Raw genomic sequence first — 23,073 nt, 5'->3', positions numbered from 1 at the left:
TGCAAAAGAGCATTAAAGAAAAGCTATTTTCCCCATGTAGGCACTTTTCTTTTATCATTATTATTGCAGATTCAAAGTTTGTAGGATTTTATCTCTCTGAAGCGTGTGCTATTCTATTGATGCTGTCACGCAGGAGGAGGATAGTGCTTCATATCTTACCCTGTTGAAATAATCAAGTTCAGCCTGTTGAAGACAGATGCTAAAACCTGAACGGTGTGCTATACATCTCACCAGTCACAGCCATCCCCTGCACAGATTAAAGTGCCCCTATTATGGATTTTTGAAAATGACCTTTCATGCAGTGTGTAACACAGCTCTAAGTGACTGAAAACATCCTGCAAGTTGAGCAAGTAAGGTACAAATAAATGCATATTATAAGACAATAAAAGTGTTTTTTGACCTTGCATGCATGTCAACCTGTTGTTAGGAACTCCCAAAACCAAAATATGAACCTTTCATAACCCATAATAGGGGCACTTTAACAGAAACATGCTTCATATACAGAGGTTTCTTTCCATGTTCTTGAAGCTTATTTTCTATTATAACAGATTTTTGCATAGATTTGTTTGTTTTCTATTATAATTTACACATCTGGCTTTTATGTCTCATAGTATATGATATAGTGAGAATATATAGCTCACACTTGAGGAAAAAAAAAGAAAAACAACTCAATAGCCTATATCCAGAAGCCCCAACGAATCAAAAATATGCAATTTGATGCAGTTATTTATATGGCCGAAAAGATTGATTACATTTTCATTATAGGGGGCAAGGCATATAATGTTTATATATAATTGATACTTAAATTTTCATGCATGCCCCACAATAAATAAATACAAAAAAAACCCTATGTATAGCTAAACGAAATAACCAATAGTAAACTTGCTTCAGTAAAAGTTCATCTTGAAATATTGCCAACAACATAAGTTATTATGAACATAAATATGCCTTTATTTGCTAAGAAAAATAAACGAACAATCAGAAGACAGAGGGCATGATTGCATAAAACAACACATTTTCTGCAAAATTTTGATCATGCTGATAATGTAGAGGCTTTAGAAATGTACATATCCAATATGATACTGCAGGCTTTATAGGGTTAATGCATATTAAATATTATTGTAATGAAAGCGATTAATTGTATTTAATTAGAAAATAATCATATAACTGCAAAGAATTAGAAGAAATGCACAACCTTCTTAACCCTAAACCCTAGTGGACCCCCTTGGCTCATTGGCACCAGGGACTGGACAGCTGAAAAGGAAATACATTACATTTATATTTTTGGCATAAACATTTGATACATGAGAATTATGTTTTAAAAAATCATAAAAGCGACAGAAAGTTTAAGATAATCTGTTTATCTTTTGTGTATGTTTTGAATGGATCAAATCAAGAATATAGCCTATTTATTTATGGCGTGGGAGTTGCAGCAGAGAAAAGCATAAACATTGTGACAGCTTTGTGACAACGTTCACCATACAACAAATTGCAATTTTTAGCATGTTGCCATAACGTTGTTAGAAGGTTGTCATGTTACGTTACAAGTTTGCTGCATTTACTTACAGTTACATTGATTACACTAACATTTTACACACCAAAAATTTAAAAAATACCTTTATAATAATGGACAATTTGATTAAAAAAAAAAATGCTTCATTCACTGAGGGCCCATTGTGCACCTCCCCCGCTCTTAAGTGAATGGTACACTCCAAAAGACACAGAGCATGTGAGTCCAAATGAAAACACTGAGTGCCATCAGATATACACCAAAAGAAAGGAAAATGCATGCATATGATGATACCCAATCAGTTTGAAAGCATCTGGACTTCTTCTAATAAATGATGTGAAACAGTCCATACTACAGGCTTAACATCGTGACACCAGTTGTCTTCTTAGACCACAGACCGGACTCTGAATGAAAAACCTTCGCCACAAACAATGCTTCGTTAAAACCACTGATCTCGAGCGGTAAGTTATGTGATTTTATCACCGTATAAGTCCGTTAATGTTCAGATTTTGGCGCTGTTTTTTGTAACCAAAGTTTTCGAACCTTAATATATCGGGAAAAAATTATTTAAGATGTTTTACTGATAGTACTAAACATTGGGAGGTTATATGTTGGGGTTTGTTCAGTGCTTTGTCCACAATGCGTTTGATTTATGAGGTTAAAATGAAGAAGCACGAGACAAAAGAGCTTCTAGGTGGATTGTCTTGAAGATTCGTTCAACATTTATATCTAACTTCATATGTGATAATTATTGGCAGCGGACTCGTTGTGTGTGTGTGTGTGTGTGTGTGTGTGTTCTTTTGTTTCTCGCGCTGTATACATTATGTCGTGTGTGGTTGTTTTTGTCCAATAGTGTGCATAACAGCTGAGCACTGTGTCATGGGAGCAGCAGAAACAAGCTTATATCACAATATGCACTGCTATGATTGTGTAGAAACGTGTTTTCATGAACATTTATTAAGGTATCCGCCTGAAAACAAGCTGGACGAGTCACGTGTTCCTCGCTTTATTGTTATATGTCGTCACTGTTATAACCCACACTTTACCAAAACAAATATTTCTGGATGACCGATTCACAAACATTACATTATATTGAATTGGAGGTGACAGTACAGTTTTAATATTTGTTTCCCTCTTTTGTTTATTTGTGTTGCTTAAGGTATAATTATTTAAGGGTGTCAAAAAGCCTCTGTTCATTTGACTGATATTAATAGATTTGGTTCTGAAATCTGTGGAATACTTTGGGACTGATTGATTATTTAAATAATTTAAATAATGAGAATTCACATTAACACACAACGTATGTTCAAAAGACTTGAATACAATTAACTGAAAACATTATGTTTACCTTTTTAATGTTTCAGACCTTTGGATGGAAATATAATATTTTGTATTTTAGGTTTTTTAATTTATTGATTTATTTCGTGGCAGATTTCCAGTTTGAGCTAAGTGGGACTGCATTATTAATTAAATATAATATAAACATTATCTATTTTTTGATGAAGATCAACAGAGCTTTTACTGAGACCCCGCCCCCCCGAAAAAAACCATGACATTTTTCTAAAAGCTTTTATTGCTGATTTGCTGAACACCTCTAATGTGCCATAGATAACTGATGTATTACTGGTCATTGTTCAACCACCTGAAACATGATTATGTAAGGAAAATATTGTTCACAAAGTTGTCACAACAAGAAATGTCCTCATCTGTTCAAGGATTACAATACAGTCATAAAAGCATTCAGACATGAGGCGCAGCTGTGTGAAACATTGCCCCAACACACGAAGGGATGTTAAAATAATGGATGAGGTGGAAACAACATGAAAAGCGTGAAGTTGTATGAAAGCCAAGTGCTGTTTTCCATAGTGATGACTGTTATGTAATTATAGATGGATGAAGGAAGCAGCAGTGCCCCTCAGAGATCCGTGTCTAATTGAGTCGGGCTGCAACACACCAAACATTTCTGTCTTTGATTTGTGGGAGAGTGGAAGATGAAGCTCAAAATAATGAGATGATGTGATGCAAAGAATGCATTTGGATATTGCAGAGAGAAGAACGCATGACGATAGGCCAGAGAGCGGGGAGAGACGCATAGAGAGGTGAGTGGGAGAGCAGGAGAAAGTCGATGATAAATCCATTTCACTGCTGCTCTGCTCATGCAGTTTCTGCATGCAGCAACGCTTAAGACTTTCTGTAGCTGGCCATATTAAACAATAAGATCATAAGTGTTACATTTATTTTCTAAAGCAGTCTAAATCAGTCTCTCTACTATGCATTTATTAATGAATAAAGACGGAGAACTTTATGCTGTTTGCTGAAAAATGCTTGTCAGATATCCATTGCAGGAACTTTTTAATGCAGAGAATTAACTCTCGCTATACTAACTATTCACAAGAGGACAGAAATTTCATGCAGTTTATCTGTAATCCTTTTTGTGACAATTTTACATTACATTTGCTGTCTCTTTTGTTCGATCTGTTCTTGCACTGATCCACTGTTAAATTTGTTTTCTATTCCTATTTCGCATTTGTCTCCGATCAGTTTTTCTGATAGCAACACGTCTTTGTGCGTGGGTAAGAATACTGGCAGATTAGAATCACTCATATTTTGTTCATCCTTGGCTTTTAAAAGACTTTGAACGTCTCTATCTTAGCTTGTACTCCATATTATGATACATTAGAGCAGATGTTTGGTGAGTGATGTAATGATATAAGAGCCAGGCAAAATATTCCCCAGTGAATATTGTACATCTATCTACTGATCCCCTGCCATGCCATTGAAATTTATGGTTTAAATTAGCACACCACCCTGTGTTCTTTGCTGTGGATGTGAAAGCTGAGTGTCTTTCTTGGTTTGTGGAAAAATTAATTATTTTTGTATGAGCTTGAACTGAAGTCATTTTATTATCAGCTGCATTTATGATGGGTGGATTTCTGAAAACTTCATTTATAAGTTTGAGCCAAATTTAAAGCTTCTTAACGGGTCAGAAGATGGTTTAAGCAACAGATGACGCTTAAACTAATGTTTGCTTTTAGACTCCAATGTTGATTTGTAGTCGTCATGATGGACTTGGCAGAGGAGGGACACTTTAATCTGAGAAAAGCCTATTTAGATCTTCATCTCTCAGTCTCATCCCCATTGAAAGGACTTCAAGGCATCAGTTCAAAGAAATGGGTATTTATATCTCGAAGATGTTGCTGGATTTGGCTTTGGCGTTGGTTAAATCAGGAGTTGTGATTAAAAGCTAGAATAAAATGGTGACAAAAGAGGCTAATTCCACCTCCTGACGCATGGTATCATTAATGTCGACATGAAAAGGATGTTGCGATCGTCTTTTCTTCCCTATTGTGACGTATATAGTGCTGCTTGAAGTAGAAAAATGTACTGCGTGACTTGATATTGCCAGCTGATTCTATTGTTGGATCGTTGTTGAGTATCGTATTGATACATCGGGATTTTATGGCTCATAAAGTATGATATAGGAGAATAAAGGGCTCCTATTCGAGGAGGAAAACATTTTATTCAGAGGTCCAAACTGAGCAAAAGTATGCAATTTGATGCAGTTGCTGATATTTGTATGGCCAAAAAGTAAATAAATTTTGAATAGATTGTAATGTAAATGAATCTTTATAACATATAGCTGCATAAAATGTACATAAATGTCATTTGTTTTAGTAAGATCATATTTAAATATGAGTTTTATGATCTAAACTTTGTTTTATTATGGGGGGGGGGGCAAACATTTAATGCAATTCTTTAAAATTATACTAAGAGGCCTTTTACTTGCTAAAAAGTACAAAGTATCAAACAGATGATAAAAGAAATGCAGTCGATTTTTCAGCAAAGATTTGATCAGGTTGGTATTAAATAGAATACAGTAGGCTTTATAGGGCTAAAAATATTGATGTGCACGGATAAATTATTTATAATAAACACTGCAATATTCCATAAAAAATAAGTCAATTTTAATTTCATTGTGACTTGAACATGCCTCCAATTTTTCTGAATAAATTTAATTTTCCCAATTGATTTCTTCTAATTATTATGCCCATCTGTGACATTGCTTTAAATTTCAGCCTTAGCTCAGATGTCTTCATAAGCGGGATTCTGTGAAAAGCACATGATCTTAACTCACAAATGGGGCTGTTCTTTGCTTGTAGTATTGTTTGTAATGTGTTTTTTTCCTGACTGCAGGGGGGAATGATGTACTTAATGTATTTCCTCCATATATCTCTCAGTAAATAGTTCTTTATCTGCCCGTTCCTGCTTGCTTTACTCTTTATTCCTGTTTCCTGATTTTGTTCTTTCTGTACTTGCCGGATAGCACCCTCTCGTCCCTCAGGCCTGTCTTTACTCTATCCACTTCTGCTCCAGTGGATTGTCAGAGACTCTGTTCCTAGCCAGGCCAAGAATAGCTCAATAGATGCTCTGTATCATCCCCGAGAGCAGCCTGGGAAAATCACTAAGGCATTTGATTTGGACACAAAGTCGGTGGCAGAGGTCATCCAGCCCTTTTGTAAGCTCGTTTGGTTTGTATGTGTGTGTGCGTAAGAATATGCTTGCCTCACATGTGTATTGGGACAAGTGTAATGTGAAGCCTGGGCTCGGACATAATTACGTTATGTACTCACTTCATTTGTTTGCTCAGATTTACATGCTAACGACTGATTGTGACTGGGGCCCATTGATTACTGATCCACCCACAGCACAATCAAGAGCAATCAGAGGTAAATGGGACCCTAATGAAACAATGAAAATAATGAACAGCAGATGATGATGAATTGTCAGATCAGAAGTGTGAAATGCCACTGCTTTCGTTGTTTTTCTTAGACTTTTCTTGCTGTGTATTCTTTGAAGCCACTAGCTTTTATCACAAACCTCAGACTCTTTTTCATTTCCTTTGTCCAGTCTGTGAAAGTGGAATGAGTTTGGAGGGGTTCACCCAGGGGCCTCCCTGTTTGACTGTGTGCCAAGAGCATTGAGCCCTCTGCTGGCCCCCATGCTGATGCAATGTGTGTTTTTTCTGAAAATGTTAGATTCGTGTGTTCTGCTCTGTAGCATTTCGAGCCTTACAGGACTGATGTGTAGTGCAACTGAGTAGGCCAGTTCTAATCTGAAGTCAGCTGCATTGGCTGAGGTGGTGATTATGTTTCTAATGATGATTGCACTCATAATCACGCACCCAAATCAGTTAGACACACACATATAGTTCAGTCATAAAGGAGTAGTTCACCCACAGATTTAAATTGAATAATTATTCACTCACGCTGATGTTGTTCCAATCCCATATGCTATTATTGTTTTCACTAGAGCAACATTTTTTGAAGTCATGTAGCTTTTGCTGTACTTGGAGAGTTCATCAACTTCCAAAAAAAAAAAAAAACAACAACAAAAAACACCAAGAAAAGCAGAATTAAAGGGATTGTTCACCCAAAAACGAACATTCTGTAATCAATTACTTACCCTCATGTAATTTTGTTCACCTTTGAAACACAAATGAAGATATTTTAATGAAACCTGATAAATGACTGTTCCTCTATTCAAAGTCCATCACACCAAAACCTTAATTCTTCAGAATACTGAAAAATGTCATAAAACAAACCAATTGTGAATCAAGTAGTTATATATATCCAAGTCTTCTGAAGAGACAAGATCAGTGTTTATGATATGCACTTTTTGCAGATTTAATTTAGCCTTTTTTTATGTAAGCATTGATCAGAGCACATTCCGCATTGTCAATAGAATAATAGTAATTTGTTACATTTATATAGTGCTTTTCTGGGTACTCAAAGCGCTTTACATAGAAAGGGGGAATCTCCTCAACCACCACCAGTGTGCAGCATCCACCTGGATGAAGCGACGGCAGCCATATTGCGCCAGAACGCCCACCACACATCAGCTTGTGAGTGATGCTGAATGATGAAGCCAATCAGTGTATGGGGATGATTAGGAGGCCATGAATGGTCAGAGGCTAGTCTCAGCCTCAGACGTCACGCCCACGGAACGTTGGCTAAACGTCTGATGCATATGGCACACTTTTCTGGAAACACTTCAGGAATGTCAAAGTCGTTTTCCGGGAGACGCGAGTGTTGTGTTTATTTTCGGTCCGCCGGGAAACAAAGATGCCGTGGTGCCAAACCCCCTCACGAAAGAAGAAAGCCGTCGTGTTTACAAATGTGACGACGAACGCTTATCAGGGTCAACTAAACGCTGTATTTTTAAAAGTATGTGAAATATTTAAAGTTTGAGGCATAGAATCTTTAAAATACATCCGAGAGTTTCACACACTGGTTTGTTATTGTGGCGACATTTCCACGCCCTGAAACGTGACGCTAATCTAAACGAAACAAATTATGATTGGTTGTTTGACATTTCGGTCAAACGGCCTCATGGGCGGGCCTTGGCCAATGAAAGTGGACATCTATTCCAGACCTTCAGCCGTCAGTCTGGAGGTCTGGCTACACAAGACTAGTCAGAGGCCAATGGGCACCCCTACTCTTTTTCGAAGGACATCCTGAGATATTTAATAACCACAGAGAGTCAGGACCTTGGTTTAACATCTCATCCGAAGGACGGTGCTTTTTACAGTATAGTGTCCCCAGCACTATACTGGGGTGTTAGGACCCACACAGACTACAGGGTGAGCACCCCCTGCTGGCCTCACTAACACCTCTTCCAGCAGCAACCTAGTTTTCCCAGGAGGTCTCCCATCCAGGTACTGACCAGGCTCAACCCCGTTTAGCTTCAGTGGGCAACCATTCTTGGGCTACAGGGTGATCTGGCTGCTTTCAAGTACAAACATCATTGGTTCTTGCGTATCAAGCAAGCACATTTGAGCTTTTGCAGGGGTATTTAGTCCATAAAAGCAGCATGCTCTGTAGGCCCAAGCCATTCGAGAGAGTGATTTTGATGACTGGATAAATAATATTTCTGTCATGACAACTCTCTGAGAGTTTAGCGTGGTAATGTACATGGCAATGTTAATGTGCTTGGTCTTGGCAGAATAGATTGTGCTATGCTGCTGCTGTGGCAGAGCAAGTACCGAGACTTGCCGCTGCCAATACATCCACAACATGCTGCTGTGATTATGTAAGAAATACTGCTGCTGCACATATAACATATATAAAATAACCCCCATATATAACATACACGAAATCCCCCCGTAGCAGATCTATACAGGTGGAGCTGGGGAAGGTGGAGGGTTTCTGAAGTGCACTGCAGCTGCTACAGCAAGCACAAGCCGAGTATTTGAATGTTGAGCAGCAAGCTCATTGGCTGCTCATATGAAAAGAACCAATCAGATGCGCCATGTCAATAATAATGTCATTGTCAGATTGAGTTGGAACCTATCGGACTGTGCCATCTGGACTTTCATGACAGAGTTTTGGATTAAGATTACTATAAATTCCCTTGTCATTTGAGGTATAACATAAAGTTTGTCCGTGTGGAGAAATGTGCTGTTGCTGCCAGATCTCAATAACCAAAAATCACACTGTATTTGATGCCAAACTAACTAAACCATATGAAACAATATCTAAAAGCAGTATCTTTTCATGTTCTCAAGCAAAGCAAATTTTGAACGTCCACTGAAAACATTCTTACATTTTTGGCACAGACAAAATATGTTGAAGGTACATATTATTTGGCAACATGCATGAGCAAACTAATCAAAGAAGAAAAGTTCAGTTTTTCCCGTGTTTAGAGTAGCACTCAGCATACTTGCTTAAAGAAGCCACCATTAACCATATTTGATGTGATCTGCTTCAGAAAACTTGGATTGAACCGCTCTACACAAGTTTCTTTTTGATCTCTTCATGAACTGTTCAATATGTCAAAGTTTGACTGAAATCTCTCAGGTTTCATTAAAAATCTTTTGTGTTTTGAAGATGGCAGTCTTATGGTTTGTTTGGAACAGCATGATGAAAGAATTTTCATTTTTGGGCCAACTATCTCTTTAAGCAATATGTCATAGCTTCAAGAATCTATGCTGCCTGTGTTTTGTGTGTGTATATTCATGATGTTTGCAGAGCAGTTGTGTTGGTCTCTCACCCCTGACTCAGAATGGTAATGCGCAGTGAGGCCGCTGTAGGGTTAGTCATTGTTCAGAGCTGACAGCCAGTGGATAAAACTGAAGAATCCCAGACTGAAGACACACACATTGGTTTGCACATGACCATGTACAAATAGCATTGAAACACCCATCACATTGCTAATATCATTCAGGTCAGCAGAAGGAGAAAGCAGTCCAGTGCTAATGGAATTTAGAGCAGAAGCGCTCAACAAGATTAACAAGGTTTAGCAGGGCCATCACCTTGTCCGCTAAATCCCACACATTCTTTTTCTTTCTCATTCAAACACACAAACGCACATACCCTTCTCTCTCAAATATACGTGTCCGTTCTCTTTATCTCACACTGACACACTGTCACCCTTTCCTTTCTTTTATTCCCTTGCACGCTTACCCAGACCTCCGTTCAGATGCTCACATTTCTCTACATAACCACCGTCTGTCCCTTTAATCTGGCAACCATTGCCAGGGAGACCTCCACAATGGTGACTGCAGCGGAATAAGAAATGGACAGTTTAGTAGGATGCTCCTTTATCTCCTTTGCCCAAAGCCTTGGCTGGCATCTGCTCTCGTGCTCTCATTCCAGATGAGTAAGTGGTTGTTGAGAGAGCAGGAGCAGTATATTTACCTGTCAGATGCTGCCTTCCACTTCTGCAGGTGCTCTGCGGGGAGCTAATGAATGGGATGCTGGGTTTCAGCGTTTACTGCATGTGCAGAAGGATTTCCTTCAGTAGCTCTCAGACCTGTTCATGCAGCTTATAGTGAGATTGAAATGGAGAGTTTAAACAGCACTCATTCATGAAGTTTACACATTCCTTGCTGCTTGATTTATTAAATATTTTGGCTAATTTTATTATGTTGTCAGCTACCATTTAGAGCTCAGCCCTCTTTCAAACATTTTGCCATGTTAACAAGCATTCTGCAGATTTTCTCCTAAAACCAACAGGTTAGAATTGACCTTAGAATGACTTAAAAGGGGTCCTATAAAGCATCATTCGATTTTCCTTGATCTTTTGAAGTGAAAGTTTGATGTACATGAAAACATAACTTTCAGAACATCCAAAGAGACCATTTATTAAATCTACAAAAACAGAGCTTACTGATGAATTCATTAACACGTTGTCATAAAGAGCCATCTTTGTAACATTGTTTATTCAATGGTTAAGACCCTTCTTAGAGAGATATTTCACCAGAACACAATTCTTTCATCATTTACTCATGTCATTTTAAAACAGTTTGACTGTAGAACAATATATATTTTTAACCTTTTTAGTGATATTTAAGACATTTCATTAAATGAGAGAGTAGCAGTTTTAAATAAGGGATTGTTCTTAAAGGGATAGTTCACCCACAAATGAAAATTCTGTAATTAATTACTCCCCTTCATGTCGTTTCAAACCTACAAGACCTTCGTTCATGTTCGGATCACAAATTAAGATATTTTCGATTAAACCCGAGAGCTTTCTGACCCTCCATAGACAGCAATGCAACTGACGCATTCAAGGCCTAGAAAGGTAGTAAGGACATCGTTAAAATAGTCCATGTGGCATCTGTGGTTCAAATGTAATTTGAAGCTATGAAGCTACGAGAATACTTTCTGTTTGCAAAGACAACAAAAATAACTTTATTCAACAATTTCTTATCTTCCCTGTCAGTCTTCACAACACTATTGTGTGTATTTTCTCCTTTCTATATCTCTTTATGCAATAATATAGAAGCATATTATGCTGTTTTGTACTTTTTTTCCAATTAGATGGGTGTTTACCTGATTCTGTCATCTGTGAATTGTGCATCCAGTGTCCCACATTATAGCAGACATAGGGGGCATGATGCATGTTCAGGACCACCAGGTGCCAAGTGACTGCTGTAGCAGTTAGCCTAGATGCACACACACGGGGCTGCTTGTAGCACAGAACTGGGCTGCTTTTCACAGTGTTTTTCATTCTTTGTGCTCTCAAGCAAGGCTTCTAGTTCCAGAGACAGTCTCCAGAGGCTGTTCTCAAGCCCATCACATTGTCTGTTTTTGTTCAGCTGGACAGCTGTTTATATTGATCTGCTATTTTCCATCTAATGCGCAGGCCAGGGCACATACATATACACGTGCATAATATATACACGTGCATACATGGGTTGCGCTTCACTCTGCTGACATTTTCTCTGCGGGCCTTCCAGTGGTTTATAAAATATTCATGTGAAGTCACAAGCTCAATAGAGCCTTTTGTTCTACATCATGACTGACATCTACACCTGAGGCAGACAAGGACTCGTTGCCCATGATCTGATCTGCTCTGGGACGTTCTGAAGGTACCATCAGAAGACAGAAAGAGAACAACAGAGATTTTTTTAGTGATTGAAAAGAGGTTGAAGACGGCTTCTTTTCCTCCGAGACAGTTGGCGTTGAATAATGCTCTTTCCATGGAGATGGAGTAATACCTGAAAGTGGTTTTCCCAGGCCATTCTAGTGGTGAAATTTCATGTAATGTTATCTCTTTCTGTCTCTCCATCCAATTGATGAATATTTCGCCTGAGTGCTTGGAGTTGTTGTGGAGTGTTGATCCAGATCGATTTCTTTTTCTTGTTGTAACACGAGCCTGTTTGAACGGTGTGCTGCAAGTTTACTCATGCGTGGATGAAGGCAAACATGGCTTAATAAAATGATCTCTCTCTCTCATCTATATCTCTGTTTTTCTCTGATCCAGTTTAAGCTGGTAGCTTTGGAACATGGTTGCTGGTTTCCAGGTGATCCAAATTGGTCAGTATTAGGAATGGGTCACCCAAAAATGATCACCCTCAGGTGATCTAAGATGTAGATTAATTTTTTTTTTTTTTATTGAAACAGATTTAGAGAAATTTGGCATGACATCACTCGCTCATCAATGGATCCTCTGCAGTGAATGGGTGCCGTCAGAATGAGAATCCAAACAGATAATAAAAACATCACAATAATCCACAAGTAACCCAGATGTCTCCAGTCCATCAATCAATATCTTGTGAAGTAAAAATATGCATGTTTGTAATAAATAAATGTATCAAGATGCTTTTAATTCTTTAAGTGCTTCCAGCTCTCTGTCCGTGCGATTGCTTACTCGAAGCAAAATGTTCTCTCGTCTGAATCAGGATAGACATATGCACAGATAAAGCACTGTTTACAAGCAGCATAGTCCAAAACAGTTCTAAACAAATATGTTGGTGTATTTTGATGAAGATAACGGGATGATTTTTTTTTATTGAAGGAAGTGTTCATATTGATGGACTGGTGTTTTGGACAGAAGCATCACTTTACCATTAAAACACCTTAACGATGGCTTTGTTTCGCACAGTTTTTCACTTCACAAGAAAAAAATGATTGAACAGAGTTCCATGAAATGAATAACTTGTGGATTATTGTGATGTTTTTGTACTCGTTGTTTGGACTCTCGTGTTCATTTTTTTGGTGAACTATTCCTTTAACTGGTTCTGGCCTTTAGTTGGTCCAAGCTGGTCATTGATGGTTGACCAGTCAGCATGTTCAAATAACCATCTGGTTTGTTTCACATCCAGACTGTTCAACTTGGACCAGTCAGTGCCCAGCATGGACCAGTTTGGACCAGCAGAAACCAGCTACCATGTTCCAAATGAAAACTACAGCTTAAGAGGGTTATTTTTTTCTCCTGATCACTTTTTTTTTAAAATCTCTTATTCTTTGTATCTTTCTCGCTTTCCCAAGTGGTGAGAGAAAACTCTCCTGCACTGAAAAAACTGCAAGGCAGGCTAAATCATTGATTGGTTCTCAGGCTGTTGCCATGGTGGCAGGTCTCTCCTCATCTCAGCCAAATGGTGTATAACTTGTAGCATCCCAGAATTACACTGTTGTTATGACAACAGACAAGGAAGTGAGGTATTGTTATCACAGTTATAGAAAGGCTTTATTTTCTGTAACATTTCTTGCGCCAAAAAAACATTAATTTGCACTGGAGAATCTTTCATAACACAAGAGGCTTCCAATAATAATGTTTAGCCTTATTGCCCATTGAGGTTACCCCTAGCATTCTGTCACAGAGCTGAAGATCTATATTGTTCTGAAACAAAATAAATAGAAGTGCTGTTGCTGGAAATGGTGCTTTTATATTGATGTATTAAAAGCTCTGCCTGGTTTTTTCAATTCAGCTTTTTAGACACTGATGAAAATATGTCTCTGTTCATTAATGAAGCTTATTTGTTAGTGTCAGATTCACAGTAAATGCCAAAGGGCAAGTTAAAGTTTGTCAGATTTTTTAGATATTTTGGTTTGAATTAGACTAATGAATACCCCAGAGTCCCAAGTCAAAGTTTGATATATGTAGGGGCTTAATGGAGGCTTCATTTTTTTTGCTCCTTGCTTTCAACAGATTTTTAAGTTGGATAATGTCATTTCAGGCCAAATCAAAGCATGAACAGAGAGAGATTAGACATTCCTCTGAGAGTAACAGAGAGGATATTAGTAATTTGTAATATATATATATATATAATTATAATTTTTTTTCTTCATAGCTTTCCATTATAGTTGGGTGCATTTTGGAATTGCAATATAATGCCTGATGTCTGAATCGCAAAGGTTGCCTGAATTGTAGAGTGAACCAACATATAAATAAACCTTTTGTGATTCAGAAGTCAGGCATTATATTACCATCCCAAATGGCACCAAACCTTACTGGAATCCTATGAAAAAAGGTTATATTTTCAGATAAATTGATATAAAATAATGCATCATGTCTGAATAGCAGAGGGAACCAACATATAAATGAATGGAGCAGTTTTTCCCCCTTCAACCATATTGTGCAATGGACCGTTTGTGGTGTGATGGAGGCTTTTGTTGTAGTCCATGTTTTGAAAGCATGCAAAATCCCTCACTGGCAAAGAGATGTACTTTGTGTTTGGATGTTTTAATGTAGGAGGAATTCTGTAAGAAAATGTAAATCATAGTTTGCGAAATTATGAGCCTTCGAGGGCTCTTCTATGCCGGAGTGTTGATGTTTAAGGGTTAGTTCACCCAAAAATTCTGCCATTAATTACTCAGATTAATTACAAACCCATAAGACTTTCATTCATCTTCGGAACACAAATTAAGATATTTTTTGTGAAAGCCGAGAGCTTTCTGACTCTGCATAGACCGCAACACAACTACGACGTTCAAGGTCCAGAAAAGTAGCAAGGAGGACATCCTTAAAATAGTCCATGTGACATCAGTGGTTCATGTCATGAGCGTGCATTGAAGACTAACACGGAAGAGAAGAAATTGTTGAATGAAGTCTTTAGTTTTGTTTTCTTTGTGCACAAAAAGTATTCTCATTCTTCATAAAATTGTGGTTGAACCCCTGATGTCACATGGGCTATTTTAACGATGTTCTTTCGTACGTGTCAGTTGTGTTGCTGTCTATGAAGGGTGAGAAAGCTCTCGGATTTCATCAAAAATATCTTAATTTGTGCTCCGAAGATGAACGATGGTCTTAAGAACGACATGAGGGTGAGTAATTAACGACATGATTTTCAATTTTGAGTGAACTATCCCTTTAAAGGTTATTTATCTCAGACTGACATCACACATTTTTAGTTTTTAAAAGTCAGCTAATGCCACTATTTATTTTGAAGAATGAAAAGATTACAAGACTAAATGAAGAGAAAATATGACCTAAGAGTTTAATAGAGTCAGAAAGCAGCTTGGCATTAAACTGTCTGATGTTGTCTCAAAGAGAATTTTTAAATGTGATCTGGCTATACCATGTTTATTTTGACAGGTAGAGTCAAACTGTTTCTGACGCTCATGAGTTAATATCTGCACATCATCTTTTTATCTCTTTGAACAGGTACATTTTTGTAGAGGGGAACCTTCTCTGCACCCTCTACCTTCCACATGACCCCACTCTCCCTGTTTCATCGGCTCCCGTGAAGATACGTAACACTCTCTAATACACACACTGACAGCATGACGTCCACTGCCCAGATTCTGGCCTTTAAGCTCTCTCCACCCTCCCAGGATGGGAGTCCAGAGCGTCTGTTCAGCTGTGATGAGGACATTGAACGGCGCTATGAGGTGGTCCCGTCTGTCGTCTGCTCCATGTGTTGCCTGTTTGGCATCATCTACTGCTTCTTCGGTAGGTTGCGAAGGATGAATGATTATATTTAGAAAACCGAGATCTGTCTGCTCTGGAGAAATGTAGATTTACGTAAGAAGTATTACTCAAAACAAGCCCAGAATCTTGCATGACCTGAATGCATGGGTTATGTTTTTGTCTCATTATCACAAACATTGTTTCAGCTGTGGTATTTTTATGGCCCGATTTAATTCACTTAATAACCATCTGAATGTGACAACCAGACAAGGGTGACAAATCTATGTCCCTCTCTATTAGATAAGCTTTATCACTTTCACTTGACTGTGAAATTTGCTTTCACTGCCCATTACTTGCTAGGAGAGAGAGAGAGAGGATTGAGGCCATCTCAGCTGTGACGAACAGCAGCTTCTATCTGTGGCATTCTGGCCCCAGTGTGACTATGTTAAAATGTTAAAACATGCTATTTATCCTTCCTGCCCTTCTGCTGCCAATTTAGGCCATTTATTAACAGTTCTAAATTGCATCAGGTGAAAGCAGATAACCTCTTAGTGAAAAGCACAATGCATTATGAAAGGCTCCTGTTGATTTAAAGGCTACTTTTGTACATTAACTGTAGCAACAGAATGGGCATAATAGCATAAACACCATCACTCAAGGCAATTCTGATGATCCCACTCATATGTTACCAAACAAAATGTCTATCCCTGAAATGTCAAGTGGAGCTGTTTTAGAAATTACCTTTTAAAAATGTGCCCAGCAACGAACAATGTTCTTGTCTCTTATCTCGTTGAATATATATTAGGTTTGTGTGATTTTTAATTTTTCCATTTCATTCTGTATTCATCATTATATTTATTTTGTAAGCAATGCATTCCACATGTCAGTTAGATGTTGGGAATACATTTTAATGTAACTTATTTATTTACATGGAAACTCCAGAGAGTAAACTACATTTTTAATTTAGGGCTCATTAAAATCTGTTTTAATTTTTGCGAAAATCTGTGTTTTCTATTTTTATTTTTTTGTGAATTCTGTGTTTTATGATTTAATACAAATTTGAAATGATATAGTTGATTTAGAATCTAATGAAATGAATTTACTTGAATAGAATACTTTTAAAAATGTAATTAAATGAAAATATAACAGTTAACATTTTATTTTTTGTCAAATAAGGTCCAGCACAACAGTGTATACTGTATACATCAGAACATGATAAAATATCTTGGTTGTACAATATTCATTAAAAAATTAAATAATGTGAAAATGGCAGTAAATTACTATGTAATAGTAGTATTTCTGTCCTAATTAATTCAAATTAAAACAAGCTTTGGCGATGAATACTGTTTCAGTGTGTATTTTGAATGTAATTTTTCACCTGTAGCTTATAATTTGCATGTACTTTGACATGCAGGTCAAAAAGAGACTGTCCCATTTATTTCTGCTGCGTGATAGGCTATTAGACTTATCCATATTGAATAAAAGTGTTCAGTGCTTATCATTGTTATCTACATATATTTAATTACGATGTCATTTGCTAATAAAATAATCATCTCTTCCAAAATCATTTTACTTCCCACTCCTTCTCCCCTATCTTGCCCTCTCCACCTTTCTTCTCTTGTAGGGTACCGCTGCTTCAAGGCTGTAATGTTCCTCACGGGTCTGATGTTCGGTTCCATCATCATCTTCATGCTCTGCTATAAGGAGAGGGTCATGGATACTCAGCTCAGTGTGGAGGCCAGTGTGGGCATCGGCCTGGGTATTGGCACGTTGTGCGGTTTGGTCACTATGCTGGTCCGCAGCGTAGGGCTTTTCATGGTTGGACTTCTCCTGGGTTTACTGGTGGCCCTGGCCTCTCTGGTGGTTCTGGAGGAGTTTTATCACCCGAGGACAGTGTGGCTTCCCCTGGGTGTGCTGCTGGGCTCGGGAATGCTGTTTGCTGTGCTCACGTTGCAGTGGCAGCGCTGTTTCACCACCCTCTCCACCGCCGTCTTCGGATCAGCTGTGGTGACTGTGACTGTGGATTATTTTGTCGAGCTCTTCGCTTTGACACGGTATATCTATGAGAGGGTGAAGGTGGATCCGCCTCGCCCAGTGTGTTGGTTCACATGGGTGGTCATGGGAGTTTGGCCCGTGCTGGCACTGCTGGGTGTTCTTATTCAGTGGAAGGTCACGGCTGAAGGATATTCACACACAGAAGGTAAGTTTGGCTAGCAATTGTAGAGAAAGGGACAAGACTGTGGCTTAAAGGGATAGTTCACCCAAATAGAAATTATGTCATCATTTACTCACCCTCAAGCTGTTTCAAACCTGTGTGAGTTTCTTTATTCTGTTGAACAGAGAATAAGATATTTTGAAGAATGTTGGTAACCAAACAGTTGATGGTAGCCAATGATTTTACTAGTACTTTTTCTATACTATAGAAGTCAATGCCTATGGCTATCATTAACAGCAACAGCAAATATTCCTAAAAATATCTTATTTTGTGTTCAACAGAAGATAGAAACTCATTTAGGTTTACATTGTGTCCGAACCAGACGTTGTGCAACACAGCGACACACAATAAAAAGGTATCTCTTCCATGTTACAGTGGATTCTATTTTAGTAGAGATTTCTATTTCTGCAACATTGCGGCATGCAAACAATAACAATTATAGTCTCAGGAAATGATCATATACTTTACTCAATGTTAAAAGTGTCTAATTTGAGTTAGAATACTGTAGATCTTGAAAATAAATTAAAACATGCAAGTTAAAAATGTGAACCCAACAAGTTTATTCCATAAAAAGATGGTACCGGTCACTAAGTATGTACTTTTAATAATGTTAAAAAGGTTTAATATTTATGAATTTGATTATACATTTCTATGCGAGTGCAGTGCACTTTCAGAGAGATCCTGCCCACACGTGCTTGATATTTGATTTATTTTGTGGTTAGGACATGGTATTAGAACAACATGAGGGTGTGTAAATTTCAGTTTTTGGTGAACTATCCCTTTAAACCTAAAGCATACTTTCATGTCTGCTTTAACTTGCACACAGTCTGTGCAAATTCTGTCATCATCACAGTCCGTTGATGTCTGCGCACACCATCCGCATTGCAGACAGAGGTCCATGGGCAACACCACATGTGCGAGTACTTTTTAAGAACTCAAAAACAAAGGTCCACTAGGTAGTGCATCCGTCCATGCTCATGGTCAATGAAGTATACTTTAAATGGCTCTGTGCACTCAACTGTGTGCTAGACGGAGTGGAACACAGAAAATGAAGTAAATTCTGGACTTTAGTGTAACACAAGTGGTGTCCAATCCTAGTCCAGTCCTCAAGAGTTTACAGCCCTGCCATACTCTTATAAAGTGCTGTTTGAAAGTTCAGACATTTAATGTGGTTTTCAAATCCATAGTGGACATTAAGTGTACTCATTCAGTCTTATAGTGCACTGCAATAATGATTGTACAACCAATGTACACTTAATCAATAGCCATTAGAAAATACCCATGCATTCTGAGGGTCACACTAAATGTTTCTCCCCAGACTGTGTCCACAGCCCTTCTGATGATTTGGTGTCCAAATTTGATCACTTGTTTTCAATCACTCATTCATTAGTGGAGTAATGTAGGGAATAGTGACTGAGGGTATAGGGGGTGATTTTGGATAAAGCCTAGTGATCCTGAAGTCATTGATTAACTGGTTTTATTACTTCAAACTGTTTTTACTGACTGAATTTATTATTTTTTGGAAAGACATTTAATCAGTTGAACGGTCAATATGTTGTTAAACAACAGTACAATCTACTGAACTTGTTCTTGTATCCTTTACAGTCTAGTAGTTTTCACTCCTGCCAGAAATTAAATATGGCGCTACCTTGATCAAGGTCTATTACTGATAACTAAGAACAAGAATACAAAGATGAAATCAAAGGACCTTGAGTAGTTCTCTTTTAAAAGTATGCATACATACTGTACTTTTCCTTGTCAAGTACAAGGCTAAACAAAATGTGCTAATATTCAGAATTAAAGTGCGCACTGGGAGAACAGGCGATGTGAACTGCGCTGGGGGTTGTTGCCATGACTACAAGCTGGGCCCTTGTTTGGTGGGAATGGGGGAGGGTGCCGCGATGAGGAAGGGGCAGAAGAATAGAGGCGAGAGTGGGAGTGTTTTCTGAGGGGGAAAGCGAGAGAGAAAGATCATTACATGAATTCCCTGACAGATGGGCCACGAAGCTGTTGAGGCACAACAGAGTGACTGAATGAGCAGAAATAATCCGTCTGTTTTTAATAATGACAGAGAACAGAATGTCGATTTAGCCCTGCGCAGAGCAGAATGTGTCAAAACAGTCAACGGTTTGTTTATCAGCTTGGCTTTGGACCACTGTTTGAGAGATCCTGCCAATACACACCGTGTCACTGCATCATGTCTTTACGGAGTAGAATAACGCCTCTGTTTTGCATTTGTGACCTGATGTGCTAAAGCCATGTAAGAAAATATCTTCCATTAATATCTGTCTTTCTTAATTCTGTTTTTTTTTTTTTTAAGTCTTCATCAGTCACCAGCAGAGACGAGTGCAGTTAATGCGAATTCGTCAAAAGGAAGAAAGAAGGGAATGCCAAAAGAAAACGAAGAAAAAGCCACAGAAACAGCCGCCGCAGCAACAGAAGTACCACCACCCCCCTCAAACCAACCCTCATCCCCCAAACCCTCCTCCCAAACTCCAGCCTCCAGAGCCCACCCACCGCCGGAAACCCAACACCATTCGCCGCTTCGACGGAGATGTACTTTCTCCAGTAAGTATCAGTCGTCTTTCTCTCCGCAAATCCATCTGCCAGTTCGCATTATCTTGAAACCAGATCTGCGAAACCTGACAAACGAATCCCTATGCTTATCTTTTCAATTTATCGGAGATTGATTGCATGTTCGCTTTCTCTTTTAGAGTTACATCCAGAACTTCCGTGACAGACGTACGGACAGGAGGGGCTACTCTCATGGCAGGTTGATTGGCGGCTCACATGTTGTAGATTTGGACTATGACTACGGCTCCCAAGTGCCCCTAACAGCCCATACAGGACGCGTAGTGAGAGGCTGACCCTGCACCCTTTAATGAACAGGAATTGCACTGCATAAACCGTTCCGAGAACCGAAAACTTTGTGGCTGGATCAGATCTTAGAGCATGCGATTACCTCAGCCGTCACAATGGCTGACGGGACTTTCAAACCGAAATCCATTTGCTGTATGATTTTTTTTTTTTTCTTAATGCCAGAGAAGTTGCAGCAAATGGACCGTATGCCTACGAAACAATGCGTAACCACAGTATGGCTCTGTTCTCTTGCATTTAACTCCATTATATATTGCTGAAGATGGTTGTGGTATGTGTGTCTGCTCCTCCGAGGCTCATCTTCCCATAATTAGGCTGCTGTTTCACTCCGTCTGAGAAGAACGGTCTCATTACCACAGCAGAAGCTTTGACGAAGATCCATTATGTTCAATCTGAACTCGGGACCAAATACAGCCTTGGCTGTTATGTGACTAAATTGTCATAAAGCATGCATGGTTTCTGCCAGACAGACTATTCGTATATCCAGTTTACAGATTCAAACTTCAATCTTCCTGACCTTTTAAAGATGTTTCAGATAACATTGTGTTTACAGCACGGTGTGTGTAACATTTTATGGTGTTTCAAATGGCGTTATCTGCTCTGTGTCAGGGCCTACACAAAATCTGTCAAATCGTGTATGGTGAACACAATCTCTGTTCAGTCTGAGCCTATTGCACAAGCATATACTGAAATGTGCGTTTATCGTTAGCCAATGCATGTGGGGAAAGTGCCACCGTGTTTTTTTTGTGTTGTAGATGTACACTTTAATCAGTTTTTTTTTCTTTTCTGTTTATGGCTTAGTATCTAGAGACTGTTTGGGTGGCTCCCAGTTAAATCTCAGGGGCTGTGGCATCAAGAAGAGCCCTAATGATGTAACTGTGAACACTAAGGGGTTTTGTGTGAGTGATTTTAAGTGTCCTTGGCTACAAGAGAGAGTGTTTAAAGGGATTAAAGGAAGATGCCTAAGACGGGTGGAAGAGATTTACAGTGGTGGACTTCTCACAGAAAAAGATTGTGTATTTCTGTGTGTGTAGAAAGCATGAAAAGGAGAGAGGGAGAGATATAGACAGTGTCTCTGTATGTGTATTTTGTGTGGTAGGTGTATGGATGTGTGAAAGCATTTGTCTTACTGTGAGTCAGATTGGCAGCAGGGTTAAGTCTTAATTTCTGATTTACCTTCATGTTTGGATGTGGGGTGATTTCACACCCAGTTTCCCCTCTGTGTTTATCAGGGCTGTCGGAGCAATGAGTCAAAGTCTGATCTTTTCCTCACTCTGAAGTAGTGAAAGGGCTCAAAGGCTTAAATTCCTCTCTGTTTACCGTGTCTTTTTAAGTGACAGATTGGCTCTCTTGTAATTTTTTGTACATTGTCTGAATGTAAATATGCATACATGCGATTCTGTAATATTACTAGTTCTTTGATTAATTTTATAATTTTTTTTTCTTAATCAGTGGTTACATCTGTGTGTTGAAGAACTGTCTTTTGAATTGTCCCATTGATAGACATTTGTAATTGTAATTTATTTCTAATTTATTAGATTAAGACTTCAACTGGAGCTCTGTATGTAATTAAATTGATGTTGACCATTATTATTATGATTATTATTCTTGAGCATGTATTGTACAGTACTGATAACCATAAATGTTGTGCTCCTGAAGTCAAATACATGTATGTATGACACTATGGGTCCATTTTCCTCTTAACACACTGCTGTTTAAAAAAATAAGTTGGCAGATAGATGGCAAAGAACGTGGCGGTAGATGCCTTTGAGGCATGGGGTGAAACATATTCAATTGTGTGAACTAGTTACTGGTGGGAATGCTCCAACAATAAAGACAAAACATGCTCAAGTAGCTATGATGCACAGCATAATTTTCCATTTTGAAAATAAATGTGCATATATCCCTACAGGGGTAGAATTCATTTACACAGAGGAAAATGACAAATCACATTAAAATGGATTATTGTTGTCATCCTATTGTTTTACTTGCAAATTGATGGAAAAAGCTACAGATGTGGTTTCCTTTAAATGATCCTAGAATTTTTCATAATACAGAAATACTCACTTGTCCTTTATTTGACTCACATCTTATGAGCTGTTGGGATAGTTTTAACTAGCAAAATATTTCTTTGCTTTTATGCAATGGTCACTATCATCTGTTATAAGGTGAAAGAGTCCAGTTTAAGTCTACTGAGTCTCAAGCCGAGGGGCTGAACTGGTAACGCTTTTCTTTCATTTATGTCTATGTGCTCAGAATACACACTTTCTGTGGTGGTCTAGATTCTCTTGATTAGAAGACACTATCAGCAAGTTGTAGCTTGATTATATGCTCC

At 38.4% G+C, this 23,073-nt stretch overlaps 1 protein-coding gene across 1 annotated transcript; it reads left to right on the top strand.

Annotated features, from left to right (window-relative positions):
- The first annotated feature begins 1,706 nt into the window (after positions 1-1,706).
- LOC306876900 (transmembrane protein 198-like) lies at positions 1,707-22,715 on the top strand. Its single transcript, XM_079428349.1, has 5 exons — positions 1,707-1,971; positions 15,401-15,688; positions 17,271-17,846; positions 20,182-20,429; positions 20,576-22,715. Exons 2-5 carry the CDS (start codon positions 15,520-15,522, stop codon positions 20,726-20,728), a joined length of 1,146 nt encoding a protein of 381 aa, XP_079284475.1. The 5' UTR covers positions 1,707-1,971; positions 15,401-15,519; the 3' UTR covers positions 20,729-22,715.
- Positions 22,716-23,073: the final 358 nt, after the last annotated feature.

The sequence above is a fragment of the Barbus barbus genome (genome assembly GCF_936440315.1).
Source record: "Barbus barbus genome assembly, chromosome: 11".
Classification (NCBI taxonomy): domain Eukaryota; kingdom Metazoa; phylum Chordata; class Actinopteri; order Cypriniformes; family Cyprinidae; genus Barbus; species Barbus barbus.
The sequence above is the reverse complement of the archived record's forward strand: the minus strand, read 5'-3'. Positions and strand labels throughout refer to the sequence as shown.